Genomic DNA, 15,085 nt, shown 5'->3' with positions numbered 1-15,085 from the left:
CCCACTGATAATTATAACCATCTGTTAGGTTTGTGTGCGTATGTATAAAAACTTCTGTAGCAGCCACGTAGACATGTAGCGCTGTACCAGCCACATCCACATCAGAGGGAGGATGATGGTAATTAGGAGCTCAGTTTTCATGGCTGGCTTCCTTTCTCTCTTCAGCTGAAGAAACAAACAGGGAATAACTTGGATGAGAAAGCAACATTTCTCTGATTTTTTTTTTAAAAAAAGGTGTTAAACTGGAAAAGTTGTCTCTTCCCTGACAAGGTTGCTTGCAGAGCTCCTCGCCACTTCATTACACTGAATGCTCAGTTATCTGTTCTTAAAAGGTATATTCAGTTATTTATGCATCGATTTTTAAATCAATTTGTGTTTATTTACTTGAGCAGCATGTTCAGTTGTAGTTTGTTAAACTTGCAGTAATTAGATAATTTATCTCCCTCGAAGTCATGAGGGTTCCCTGAGGCAACTAGTTGATGTTTGTGCAGTATTAATCAATAATCACCATCAGGGTTTTTTCAAATTCTGTTTGCAGACACAGATGCTTTAGTATCTGGGTCAGTTGCTCTCTGACTTGTTTATCTGGGTTTTTGCATATTTGTTTTTTTCTGAGTACAGTAAAACTCATTTCAGGTCCAGTGCAGTTGCTCTGTGGCATGTTACGATGGTCAGCAGGAAGTGGATGTTGCTGCATGTTATAGTGAGAAAATAGCAGGGCACACTAGAGTTATGGTTAATTAAATACAGACAGACAGACATAACTCATACACTTTGAAAGCACTCGTGTTCAGATGTCCTCTACCATGGACACAAGTTGTAGGTGGAGGCAGAGAGAAAAAGGAAGATCAGTAGAAGACAAGAGGCCCAAAACGGTTACTTACAAAGACAAAAACTGCCATGACAGATTTCTTAAATGGAAAAACTTGGATGCGCTCCCTGCAGAAACCGAACCTAAAAAGAATGTGTCAAGGACCCATACGCCATCTTGGACAGCTCAACAGCCTTGGTCTTTGGCCTGTCATGCTCTGTGGCATAAGTAAGTGTGGGCCATTGACTTTAAAAAAACCAAACAAAGGTACACACAAATTGTATCGTTAATTAGTACCATAAAATGTATATAAATATTGTACATGTACATTTAGACCAAGTCCCTAGTTATTACTCTAGCTCCTAGAACTATGTTTATCCTGGTCTTGTCTGCAACACAGCTGTGGTTGCACAGTTCCCCTCCACAGGCATCCAATGCTCTAGAGCAGTCCCAAATAACTGGTTTGCAGGATCTGCTCTATGGTCACTGAGGACACTGCTGTTCATTTAATTGCCCTGCTTTTACAGTAAAAAAATTTTAAAAGTGTGCTGATGAATCACAGTGGTTTTCATGCCTTCCTATGCTACTGGGGAGATGTGGAAAATTCTCTCCACCAGCTCCTTCAGTGGAGGTGTGGAGAGAAGAGAACGTCATTGCTAAGAATGCATGACAAATGTCTATACATAGCTGCTTACCTCCATAATTGGCATGTTATGCTTACACACATCAGATAATGTTTTCAAAATGTAGTTCAAAGTGTGTTCCTGTCTCCAAGCATTAATTACAGCTTCCATTTCACATCTGTTACTAGAGAGCAGCAGACAAAGATCTATATAAACACAGCAGGCTTTTAATTGGAAATCTAGTGGAATTTATTTCTGGTGATTGCTAATTCTAAAGGATGGTCAGTTATATAGATCAACAATTGTCTGCCAAAGGCCAATTATCATTATTTTTTATTTGTTTTTCTTTTTTTTAATATGTTAGAGGAAGAACATAGCTGTAACGATACGAGAAGTAAACAAATGCCATCGGTTGGTTAACCGACTTTGCTTCTGAATTCCTCCATACTGCACAACTTGTGGGACTGCTAATAATAGTAACAACAACAACAATAAAGAATGTTTGCCTGAACTTTGTCCTCACAACTGAATATATTGGGGATTTTAAAGGTGCATATTTTCAGATCTAAGCAAATATTTTGGCCTGAGGTGTTGTGATCAACATGACATCATTAAAAAGGGAGCTGCTCAGAAAGGTCTGTGTAATTGAGTACACTATCACGTATGCAGCGGCTACACAAACACTTTGCAATGTATGCAATGGCTACACAAACACATAAATTTGTATTACGGTTTGCAGCACATTAGGTACTTGTTGGTAACCTGCTGTGTGTATAAGCTGCAGTAGGGATCTTGCCCTCTATCATCAGTGGGCTGTTTCAGTGAAACAGATGAGGAGGTGGAGGAGGTCAAAGTTTTAGTAAAACATCAAAAAACCTTGCTCTTTCTGTCTGCTCTGTATCAGTATTTTCCTTCTCACTTAGTTGGTTGGTAGGAGAATGAATAATACATGCAGGGTCAACAAGGTCAATTCCTGTTAACTTCCATAAGTTTTGAATGATACCTGGGCCCTACTTAATGATAACTTCATATTGAATACTGCAAAGCAGAAATCTGTCATCTTGTGCAGGTTTTGTCATTGGTGATGGTATGTATTGCTAATGTCTTCCCAGATTTGAAGGCTAGTTTTGTGGTGTTTTCTCCACACCTTTATTGAATGTCACTGCTAACTCTATGAGCTGAGAACAGAAAGTAGACCAACATGCAGGATCAGAAGGAAAATTTTTAAGTCATTCGCCTTAGTGCTCTTCAGTCAGAGCTTTTGCAAATGGTGCTGAATGCTTCTGCATGAGCCTTTTCCTCACTTGCAGGTAAGCTTTGGCTCCTTTCTGTAAGGTCTGTTGCTCCCAGTCCTGCAAAGGCATTGAAAGCAGGGCAGGAATTTGGACTCCAGAACTTAAGTTGCTTGTCTGTCACCAGCACGTGTTTTCTTTACGTGAGGTAGGCTTTGACTATAAAGCCAGCTGCACAAAATTTACTGCTTGTGCTATGCTGTCCAACTGCCTTATTCACATATTCCAGCAGTTTAGTACTAGAAAGGCCACAGACAACCCATTTAAGTTGAGAATGAATTAAATTACTTTTATAGCTATTGTCTACCTGCATAAATGGACTATTGATTCATAGCCAGACTGTTACTTTTATTTGAAAAGACGTAGTCCATTTCTTGCAAGCAGTTTCAGCTATTTTCTTTTGATGTCTGTCAGTCTTCCCTTTTAAAAGCAAATAGAGTCCAAAAGTTCCATTTAGCAGATTTTTGACTGCTAATACAGTTTGCCATCTTAGTGCTGATTTCTAGACCCATGGCTATTTGGCAGCAGTTCAGTGCCATCCAACAAACTACCTGGCATAGGCTTAGATTTCAGTTATTCTGGCTTTTGATTTCTGTGTTCATGCTCTGTTAAAGTGTAATGCCTGCTCTTCCTGCTCTCCTCCTAAAAAAGCCCTTTCTATAGAAGAGGTCTTAACACATTAAAGGATCATGGAGGTTATGAAAATCTGGGTATCGGTATGTAAAATACTCGCAGGCAGAATGAAACAGATCTCCAAAGCTTTACATTAAAAATATTTCTCCAGTGTTCCAGAGACACTGCTTTTTGGTATATCATGTACCAGCATTTTTGTTTTCATTTGTATGTGTTTTCTCTGAAAAGCCCCTTCATCTTCCCACGATGAATCTATAGGAAGGAAGACAACCATTTTTTTCTTTGCCTTGCTGGAGGGTGAATTAGACCTTCAGACAGCTTTGAAAGACTCATTTGAGCATTGTGCAATAACAAAGCAGGAAGAAGAACCAGTGTGTGGCCACAGGCCATTTGAAATGAAGTGACGAGCCATGAGGTCTACTCTCTTTGTGGGGCCTTTTCTGATTTGAGCTAGAGATCGCCTGGTTAGAGTTAAGCTGTGCACTTGTGCACACAGATTGCTACAGTCTGATGTGCAAACCTACATTCACATGCTTTATGCAGCCCCTGAAAATGACAAAAATCAATGTCTCTTTCTGATCGATCGTGTTTTTTTTTTCAGGAGGTCACCTCCTGTCTTGACTTGGCAATGGTGAAGAGAAATACTCTTCCATAACTGTTCATATAAACAGTCTATGCACAAAAGATCATTATCCTGACATCCAGTAGATAGGAGCGCTACATGGTAGAGATTGTATTGTATTAGTCAGCAAAAAAATGCAATAAAAACAAGGACACTAAGCCCTTTTTATACAGGAGAAAAACTGCCAGAAACCTGTGAAGTTCTTAAATAAGGAAAGATGTCTATCTGACATCAATTTTATTGCCTGTTGTTTGGGTTTTACCTTTGGCTGTAACAATGCTCTATTATCAGCTTTTCTTTATATTTCCCAACTGGATTTTTTGGGGTGCAGATTCTGGATAACGCTTGTAGAGTTTCCGTGAGTATTCCATCCACATGGAACAGTCTGTTCAGTAGGAGAAAATTAATGGGAAAATAAGATGAGACTAACCTATGAGTGTATCTCTTAACCTGTGGAGAGCTCATAGTTTTGTGCAGGTTCTTCACCATCTCTGAGCCTTCTCTGGAGTTAAGCTGAAAGATGTGACTGCCTCTGTGCACTGTTTTGGGTATTTACATTGGCAGCTAAGGTGACCAAAACGCAGTTTTTAACCCTTAAGAAATAAACAGATCTAGGCAGCTTCAGTTAGCTGCGTAGAACAAGGACACTATGAATGTGCATGGTTGAAGCTGTAGGGAGTGGAAGGATTTGCTTAGTTTAGAAGTTAAGGTAGCTGGGCTGCAGAGTACCACTTTTTTCATGACCTTTGCATAAACAGCATAGTAGCATAACCTTTGCCCTTGGAGGGGCTTGGGAACAGGACAGTGTTGCTTAATACTCTTGTACCAAGGGAAGCTTAAGGTCACATTAGTTGGGTTGAAGGGTCAACGTGAGAGACAAGGATGCATGTAATAGGGTGTGCTGTTGCCCAACAGTTGCCTCTGATCATCTGAAATCATGCATTTTAAAAAAAATCCAGAATTATTCCAAAATCTTCTTGTGAACTGTGCCAGTGAAAACAAGCATAAAGCCTGGCTTTGGAAATGTCTTGTTCTGTTATGCCTTGGATCCGACCTGTGCTCAGCATGGGAAGGGAAAAGGCCACCAGGGAGGTAGTTGGTAGAAGAGACTGCTGCAGCTTGCATCATGGACTGAAGTGCATGGGAAGCATAGCTAAGCAGTGTGAACGTGCCTGAGAAGATGCTTTTCAAAAACAATGACAAGCAGAACATTTAGTAGGTGGGTCTTGAATGTAGGTTGCTGCCTGTTGGCACTTGATCTTCATAGCGACATTCTCTGTTGTGTTCTGGTCCCCTTCTAGAGGTCTTCTCCTATAGATGCTAACTCTTGCATTTGTAGTGTGGCCTGTGTGTTTAGAAACAGCTCATTTTGCAATCAATTCTACAATTGACCTTGAGGAGCAAAAAAGACAATTTAGGGGTCATAATGTTGTGCTCATTGACAAGGAACACAGAGATAAAGAAAAGCAAAGATGATGTAAATTTGAGTGGTTGGAAACCCACCGTGAGTCATCAAACATGGTGAGGGCTGCAGAAGCCCAAGCATGTAAAGATGATTACAGAGTATGACATTTCCATCTTAGAAACGGCTTGATTGGTTGAAAACATCTAAACTTGTAGTTTAGTGCTTCACTTTGATTATGGTTTTTAAGAAAGGAGCTTGGCTTCAGACTTTTTAGTTTATAATTTAGAGGCACAACTGGATTCTGTCCCACTGAAATTAGCATGGGACTAGCTGAAAGATGGGGTATACTTACCACAGTGAGGATAAATCGAGATCCTACCAAGAACAAGGGCATTAATTATCATCCTGTTTATGGCATACCCTTGCCCCTTCTGCTGCCTCCCCCGAAAAGCACGCCAAAATATGGCCCAGCCATCTTTCTCCTTTTTATGCTGACGTGTATGTGGTGGTTGACCTAATTATCTTTTCCTCAGAATAAACTCAGTCATGATTTCCGTCAATCCCTTTACCTGAGAGAACTAGGAATGACAGAGGCTGTATCTCCAGTGTGGAGCAAACTCTTCCGTTCCCAGGTTTTGCATCCTGACACCTTGAAATTTGGTGTGGAAACCATAACAAAGTTTGGCGGCTGTTTTGTGGTCTCTCAAATGTTGTCTGCCTCTGCATGTTCTGTGAAAGCACTGGCATTGTAGTTCGGTAAAGTTACTGTAGCTGTGATGATGTAAAGGTACGAGAGACACACAAGTTGTGTGGAACAGCGATAAAAATATTTTTCCATGTGTTGTCTAAAAGTGACATGTAAGTAGCTTTCTAGTCAGCCAGTTGCACTGCAGTTTTATTTGAAGTTTCCCATATATTAAGGGTAAGCCCAGAAAATACTGCTTGTTGAATAAATTGTCAGGTTGATACTAATAACCCTTTTTAAAAAAAATACCCTTACTTTTCAGACATAGAATCAGTTCCTTAAGTGACTCCAGGAAAGTCAGGGGTTACTCAGAAACATAATTTTTGAGGTATCTGTAAACATGCTTTTGTTTCTTTAATGAGATAGATTTTTCTTGTCACAAAGCAGGAAGTGTTGAAAACGCTCTTAAGAGAGTTGGACAAAGTGCTGTTTCTCAATGTTAATATATGTATCTGTAACAAAACATCTTATTTCTGTATTTGATCAGTTCCAACATTTCTAGTACCAGGTTGTGAAGTATATATTGATTTTTGGTGTCATTGAGGAAACACAATGATAGAAATTGAGGACTGCAGTCTCCTTGTGCCTGTTTTAACAGCGCAAGCAGTTTTAGTTTCTGTTGTTACTGTTGATCAAAGACTTAGTTCAGGAGCAGCACATAATGCCCTTTAACAGAGTCTTCCAGCCTGCTCCTGCCTTCTCTCCCCCACCCCATAGCATGAGATATGCAAAGCCTGAAACAAGTCCTTTCCCCCCACCCTGCTTTTTGTCCTCTATTTATTTATTTAAGAAGGGAGGAGGAATGGGTTGTCTCAGATGCCCGAAGTCTGGGAAGTACTGATGGGTACCTTGATGTAGAGGGTGAAAGGAGGTCATGAGAAAAACAATGTAGGATAAAATTGATGACATTACATTGGAAGAGCAAGCTTGGGTAAAACACAGAAATCACGAAGAATCCTCAGAAGCAGAAAAGTTGTTGTGGAGGTGCAGAAGTCTTGACATAAAAGGCAAGAAGTGGAAGGTGGGTGGTTGCTGGATAAGAAGCAAACCTGAACGGATATACCCCAAAAAACATCTGTGAAGGGACGAAGATGGAGAGCAAGGTGGTCCTGATATATTTAGTATGTTTGGTTTATAGGATTAATGAAGTGATCTTGCATTAGGGCCATTTCCTTTTTCATTGCTTTTTCTATGTAGAGAACCTGAAAAAAAATTTTGAACAGCAGATTTCTTATTCTACTTTTCCCTCTTTTAGTCTAAAAGCCTTTTCTACGTGGGAAAGAAAGACATTTCAAACTGTATTTAGTTCATCTACTACAAACTTGTTTCTTGTAATTTTAATCTAACTTGGAAAAGTGTATTTTAACCAGTAAAGCTTTTTACATCGTTTAAATTTGGTATCGAACTAAAGTAAACTGATTGTGGTTCCGTAAAAAAACAAACACAACCTCTCATGTTGGAGAGGACTGTGCTGACCATTGCAAGATTTTTCTAGAGTATTTCTGTGGGTATCAGAAATCTTTGTGAGCTCTTGAACTGTGTTAAAGAACTAATTGTTTTTGAGTGTTTGAAGAAGTCTGGGGTGACTTCAAGACACAGGTTCAAAGCTGATTGCTATCAGAAGGCAACAAGCAAAACAAAAAAGGCATTCAGAGAACTGATGAAAAATCTCTTCCTTTCTCAAGTACATCTTTCATTTTGACTCTTGCGATGCCATTACCTTACTGAATGTCTAGCTGAGAAGGCAGGGCTTGAATTTCTAATTTTGAAAGTCCTCTTAGAGGATCAGCAAACAACCCTATTTCCTCTTTTTGTGCTAAAAGGGAGGGAGCAGGAGTGTCTGTGGTTTGTTACTAAAAGTGTTTTGGGAGATGCATTACCAATGTAAAATTTCAGTAAAAATTTGAAAGTGGAAAAGGAGCCCAGCTTTTTAATATGGTAATCAAAGCGCTGCATTGGGTTTGAGGCTGAGTAACTCAACTTCCATTTATTCTTGGGTTTAAATAAATACATTAGCAGTGATCTGATAACAAGTTGTTGCTGGTTTGGTCTGTAACAAAGTAATTCAGGAGTTCGTGTGTGGTTCTGTCTGAAGTGTTGAGTTGGTTGTATAACAGAGCAAAGTAAACTGTCTGTTCATTGCCACGGATTTAAGAAGTCAGGCTTGTGATAGGAGCTCTACACAGTATTTCTCTGAAATAACCCCTCAAATTATTTCAGCTGGAAATCTTTAGAAGTCCTGTCCGCTTGCTAGGGCTCTGGCAGATGCGTGAGTGTTTTTCCTATTCATAACTGCTTTGGAGTGCTTTCATTAAAATAAGTAATTATTGACTGCGAGAATCAGATTAGAAACTGCAAAGAACAAAGAGAAAATTAAATTCACTCTCTTTTAGGCAAAGTGGAAGTGACATTCTCATGTGAAAACACCTTTTCTGAAATTTCATCCAAATGGCTGCCTTCTGATGTTAGCATAATAAAGTAATTTAGAGATCCTCCTTCTGACTGTTAACCGCTTTAAATGGCCATATGAAGATGCCTGGTGCAGAAATAGCATTCAGGGGACAATACCCATCCGCTGAACAGCCCTGCATTTTTTTTTTCTGTATCTTTACACCGGTTCAACTTGCTGCTGAGGTGCTTGCACTTGCAACAGCGGGAAGCCTGCCCTCCAAGGGGAGGAAGAGCAGAGCCCTGCGCACAGGGATGTGGTGCAGTGGGGCTCTTCTGCACGTGGGTGCAGGTCGTGCCGCGCGTCAAATCCCTGACTTTGTGGCTCTTAGAGGTGCCAGGGTAGACGCTAGCGGGAGTAGGATCTACTGTTTATAAAATATTGCTGCTAGTAAGAGAGTGTGGTGCTTACTGGAAGGGAACAATAGTAAGCCTGGAGGTGATGTAGGAAATGATTCTTGCAGCAGATCTTGCTGCTGTTGAGTATCCCACAGGAGGTTTACAAAGACTTTGGGAAGATTTGTCTTTTAATGGGGACTTCTAAATAATGGGAATAGTTTTTAATAACGGTGCTGTTTCAGCTCATCGATACCTTGCTGAACTACATTGGGTCAAGCTGGAACTTTCGCTTGGGCCAGCTAAATCCCAGTTAGTCCGTGCAAATACCTAGTTGTGGCTGCTCCTGGGTTGGATTATGACACTTGGTAGGTGATAAATCTGATTCACTGTGTCTGTGAAGGAGATAGCTATTTTGTGATCTTGCCTTGGGGTGAGGAAGTTGTTTTTTCAGGGCCTGAATTTGTTCTGTGTTGTATCATAATAATTTGGTGGCAATTTGTGCACACATTCAACTTGTTCTGCAAAGAGGTAATACATACTCAGAGCACCAGAAGACTGGAACCCCAGAATCGGAGCTATTTCAATAGAGGTTGGGATTCTTCATGTTTTTGCTGAAAGAAAAAGAGAGAGAAAAGGAATTTTTACAATAGCGACACATCCTAAGCACTACTCCATGAGGTGATTTAGGAATTGTTTTTGCCAGTATCGTTCCTGCTATTCACCAGGTTTCTCTTATTGCCATAATACACGACTTTTTTCTCTGTGATACCTTACATGAATTATGAGGCAATGAAGCCAGCTGACTTTATTTAATAAGAACCTTTTCTTGGTCGCAGTAATGACTAATGTTCTGGAAGTGTTTACATCATTTTTAAAAAGTTATGCTTAAGCCATGTGAAAGACTGCCTCATGTTAAGCGAGTCTGTGCAGACGTGGGCTGCTGTCACCTCTTAGGAGATTTACCATTTGAAATAGTGCCACTTCTCTTGCTTCTCCTGTAGCCAGTGGTGCTGCAGTTTTGCCAGTGTTTTATCACAGGAAGATCATGGAGCGTGGTGATGTTGTTCTATCAGGTGCTTGATTGTGCAGAAGCTATGGAGTGGATGCTTACGGTTATAAAGTTAGATGGTATCACGTTTCGTGGGGATTTTTTAATTTGCTTCTTTGCCGTGGCATCTGTTGTGATGGCGTGCCTCAAGTTACTCTTCTTACATTGTAGTAATACTTTAGTCAGACTTTAATAAGGTAAAGAAGAGGATCTGTAGCAGTCTCTTTTATTGGTCATGCTTGCACTGTATTCACATAATTTAAAAAATACCCAACCTTTTAAAATTTTGCCCGTACAATCTGTGCGGAAATATGTATTAAACTGAGGAAGTTTGTTCTCAGAGACTTCCTGGTTAGTTATTTAAGAACCCAAGAGGAGGTGATCCCAGGAAATTAAGCTGTTGTCTCAGTGCCGTAATTGCCCCGCGATACGATCTTGTGTTGAAATGGTATCTTTCCTCTAGATGAAACCTTCTGAGCTATTGCACAGCACGGGGGTTTGCATAAAACACACAGATTGGAAGTTCACAGCTCTGTAAAAGGTACTTGAGTTACAGTGAGGAGGAATATTCCCCTTGCAGCTAATAAAATTGTCTTAATTTCAAGGACACTGCTGTAGTGCCCTTAGCAAAAGCTCAAAGCAGCTACTTGTGTTGGGCCTGATGACGAACAGGTGGGTAACGGGGAACGTAACAGCAGGGTAATGGTGAGAAGGGAGAGCTGATACACAGCGATAATCACGTGTTAATTAAGGAGAAGAAGAGGGAGGCAGGTAGATGTGAAACATGTGGAAGAGACTGGCAGAGAGGAAAGGAGAAGGTGGGGGAGCAGATGGTCCCTGGTCTTGGCGAGTGCCCCCGCAGTGGCTCGCTGGAGAAGAGCGCACGTGGGGCCGCGTTTCTGTCGGGTGCAAGATGCTGCTCGCCTTATCCAGCCCTTGCTGGGTAGGGTGCTGTGGAGGTGAAGAGAGCTCCGGTCCTGCCGTCGGCTTCACAGCTGGTTCCTGTCAGCGACGAGAGGGTCGACTGCTGGTGAAGCATCTTGTCCGTACGTGGGGACCGTGTTACAGGGCTGGAGGCTTCGCAGCCCGGCTCTTCGCAAGCCCGCAGCGGGGCTGTTGAAGCCAGGTGTCGGCTTCCCGCCTGTAACTGCAGACAGAGCGCTTCACAAAATGAAATTAGTATCACAGCGGTAACTCCGCGCACATCATGCGATGTATCAGTTGATATCACTTGCCCCAGAAATGTACTGGAGATTCTGGAGATAACATGCTTAATGTTATCTCCTACCTCACTTAATTTGATTTTATTTGAAAAATCTATTGAAGTGGATAGAGGGTGACAGAGAAAATGAACAGCATTGTGAATAGACTGTTGCGAATGATCATGTTACCACAGCCTGATGAGTTAAGGCGATGGGAATGGGCATAAGCTGCTACCTGGGTGGTTTTAACTGATGTGCTCTCTCATTGCAATGAGATCGAAATTAATGCCTTGTCAGCTGCTGTTGTACATCAAAATAGTAATAAAGTTGCAGAAGCCCAGTGTTTTGGGAGCATCTGCCAGTTCATGTGTTTTTCTTAAGGCCTGCTACCATATAATGGTGCTAGTGTCTACCATAATGTCTGATACTTCTGTTTTAAAAACGAGTAGCAGAGGAGGACTTGGATACTCTACATGGAAATACAGACTTTTGCAGCAATACTTGGGGTACTGTCAGGTTTTTTTACCAAGTTCAGTGAGTCCCTAAGAATGTGCGAGAAGCAGCTGAGGGCTAGAGCTCGTAGGCATTACTGCGCAGCTGTAAGCGGTGTTAAGGCAGGGATTCCTACAGCTGAGAAGCTCTGTGCCGTAGGTGCGGTAAGCATGAAAACATGACGGAGGTGGAAACAACTTTTGCCCTTCTGTTGCTTTTGTTGAAAGGAAGAAAGCAGGGAAAAATACTAGCCACCTTTATCCAAAGGATTGCTAGGCTTTTGCAAACATTTATTTGTTGTCTTTCATTTGGGAAGAGTGTTAATCTGTTCCACCCCGTGTGTAATAACAACTCTGGGGGGGCTGTTTGCTTGCAGACCTACATTGGTTCAATAGTTGCCTCTGTGAACCCTTACAAGAGCATCCCGGGACTGTACGACTGCACTGCCGTGGAGCGATACAGCAAGCACCACATGGGAGAGATTGCACCTCATATCTTCGCTGTGGCGAACGAGTGCTACCGCTGCCTTTGGAAGCGTCATGACAACCAGTGTATCCTCATCAGGTAAATGGCTGCTGCTTTAATTATCCCTGCTGGTGAGCCTTCCGAGGTGATTTAGGAGCATGGGTTTGGGCCACGTGGAGAGGAGAACTCTAAAAGAAAGCAGGCGTTTAAACCATCAGAGTTTTGGGAGAGGGTTCTGAACTCGCTCTGTATCATTCTGTGGACCTCTAGCAAAATGTTAATTTTTCTTACCATCTTATGACTTCATTTAGTGAAAGAATCTACTGTATTTTTGTGCATTTTTTGCTGCTTGCCCATCTAATGTTACCCTAAGTGGTCTCCCCACCGGTTTAAACATACCTGTGCAGCTCAGTAGTTTGTCACCACTAGACCCTGAACCCTGTATCGAGAGGAAAAGAAAAAATAACCCACCAGTCTCAAGAAATGCGGTAAATAAGAATAGCAAAAGAGAAACCCCTCCACATTTCAGCCACTTAATTCTGCCTGATTAATCTTCCTTGCTTAATCTCGTCATGCTTTAATTTAATGGTGATTTAATAGCTTCCCGTTTGATCCACTCTGTCACTGGTATTCAGGATCTCGCTGCTGCCGAATGTACGTTGAGAGCAGTTGGCATTTCAATAGCTTTTTGCTGCTTTCAGCTCCTCCTTCCTTCTTGCTCCAGAAGAGCTGAAAACGCAGCCAGCTCTTTTCCCTTTCCGCCGCCTGCCAGCTCAGCTGCGTTGGCTCGTACGCGGGCAGGGAAACCGAAGCCTTGCCTGCCGGATCGGGACGAGCAGCTCGGTGGCAAGGGCAGCGTGGCACCAGCGTCGGGCTCTGGGCAGGGGATGAGAGAGCTTGTGTTTCCCCTCCCTCTCCTCTCTTCGCCTTCGCAGTGTTTTTATGATTAAGCCCGTTTGCTCTCGCCTTCCTGCAGCGCAAATTAAGCGTGGCGAGCTCTTCAGACGCAAGATGACACGATTTGAGCTGTTTCCCAACCTCCGCGGGAGCCCTTGTGGCAGCCATAGGACCACAGCACGGGGCGGAGAGGGGATGAGGCAGAGTGCGAGCAGCACCTTTTGCAGTAGGCACTTTGTACTGGCACTCTAAGATTACAGGCCGGTTTGCAAGGCTTTCTGGATAAGAGGAGGATTTGGCACAACCCAAGCTGTTGTTAGAAATGTGGATTAGATGCAACAGAGCTAGGTCTGGTTCCAAATTTCTGCAAGCTCTCAGGTCGCAGTCCCCGCCTGCCCTTGCCTCTAGGCAGGTTCTGCCTGGCAGCGGCACAAAGGCAGAGGGGCCCAAGTGTGTTTTTCAGCTTTCTTCAACCATGTTGCTCATTTTTATTATTTCATACATAGTGCGGTACATATGAAGCTGAGTCCAGGTGGCACTCCAAGAAAAAATGAAATGCACAGAGATCTTTGTCATGTGAAAATAGCTGGCCTGGAGTCATGATTTCATGTTTTAATGCCAGGGAGTTACTTGTGAACAGCCCATGCACCGAAATTTTGGGGACCGAAATAATTTCTGGTGCGTAGGTGGTGGCCGTTGGTATTTTTGCCATTCTGTACTGGCCCAAGTATTTTACCTTTCCTTCCAGTTCCTCAGAAACTGCCAAGAGAAAAGCAGGTTGTGTCCTAAAAAGGACATAAGCAGAAGTCTCTGATGTTCCAGAGGAGCTTCCAGCAGTCCCTGCTCTGTAAACGATGTGCCTTGGTGCAGATAAAACCATAAGACAGAGAAGTTTTGCATTAGCCGTCACTTTTAAAATTGTTTACTGTGGTCATGGATTAAAACAATTATTTGTGTAAGTTCAGTGTTTCAGACAAGTGCTACAGTACAACCTTATAAGGGTATCTTGTTCCTACAGAAATTGAAGGAACATGCAATTCAAATAAAAAAACCAAAAAGTCAAATCTACTTCCTAAAACAGTATTATCTGCTCTATCTATAAAGGACTCAAGGCAGGATTTTTTTAAATTACTGAAGGTTTTCAGTGGCATGTCATGAGGTTTAGGAAAGTCCCTGGGATTACATACTTAGTTTGGGGCATCAGAAGTATGCTTGTCATCTGCAGCATCCTGGTCATTCCTGCATCTTTTACTAGCTTAGAATTTGCAACAAGCCACTGTCAGGCTTTCTTGGTTACTACTGGCATTTGAAAAAAATGGTCAAGTGGAGCTCTGCAGTGTCTGAATTCAGGCAAATATTCTGGTCTTGTATTTAATGTAAGAGCTGATAAAAGGAAAATTTTGTTGCATCACGAAAACACCATAAACAGTTACATCCACCTAAAATGAAAGAATTGTTCACGTAGGCTTCACGTTCTGATAGGCAGTTTCACCTGCTCCTAACTTTGGGATCTAAAAACTCTGGTAGCAAGTTGTAACAGCTCCAGGAGGTGAGGAATTGAATGCTCTCTTACGCTTCTCTGGACTTGAAGTGCCCCCTGCTGACATCCAGAACTAGCTCAGCTTTGGTTTAGAGCTGCTTTCTTAAGGCATGGCATTCAAAAATCTGTGGAAAAAGCTTCCACTGTTTTGAAATGCTTGGGATATTTGTCTGGGTGGGGTAAGCTGAGAGGGTTAAGGGAAGAACCTGAATTAGAAACTGTCATCAGTAGTGACTCAAAATGTAATATAAATGCGAGACTATTTTTCCAGTGTAACCACCCCAACCAGAGGTGAAAAGGAAGGAAATACAGAAGAGATGACATTAAATGGAGTCATCCGAACATGCTTATTTATCGGTCTGTGTGACACAGGCTTATTTTAATTCATGATAATGCTGCATAAAAATGACTTAGCAGCCTAAAATGTCAACAAAATGGCACACTGAAGAAGCTGTGCATTAGAATATTTACACAGTTGTGAAATGCTATTTAGCTCCCAGGCTAAAAATTGTTTATCTGGCTA

The 15,085-nt window shown here is 41.9% G+C and overlaps 1 protein-coding gene across 1 annotated transcript in view; it reads left to right on the top strand.

The window, feature by feature from the left end:
• The window catches only part of MYO10 (myosin X), a 166,652-nt gene that overhangs the window by 75,384 nt on the left and 76,183 nt on the right, over window positions 1-15,085 (top strand). The window contains exon 4 of the mRNA XM_069808895.1: window positions 12,037-12,224. Coding sequence (XP_069664996.1) covers window positions 12,037-12,224 — 188 coding nt within the window. The remainder of the gene's footprint in view (window positions 1-12,036; window positions 12,225-15,085) is intronic.

This window comes from Haliaeetus albicilla, chromosome 21 (genome assembly GCF_947461875.1).
Source record: "Haliaeetus albicilla chromosome 21, bHalAlb1.1, whole genome shotgun sequence".
Taxonomy (NCBI): Eukaryota; Metazoa; Chordata; class Aves; order Accipitriformes; family Accipitridae; genus Haliaeetus; species Haliaeetus albicilla.
Note: the sequence above shows the minus strand (reverse complement) of the source record. Positions and strands in the feature narration are given on the sequence as shown.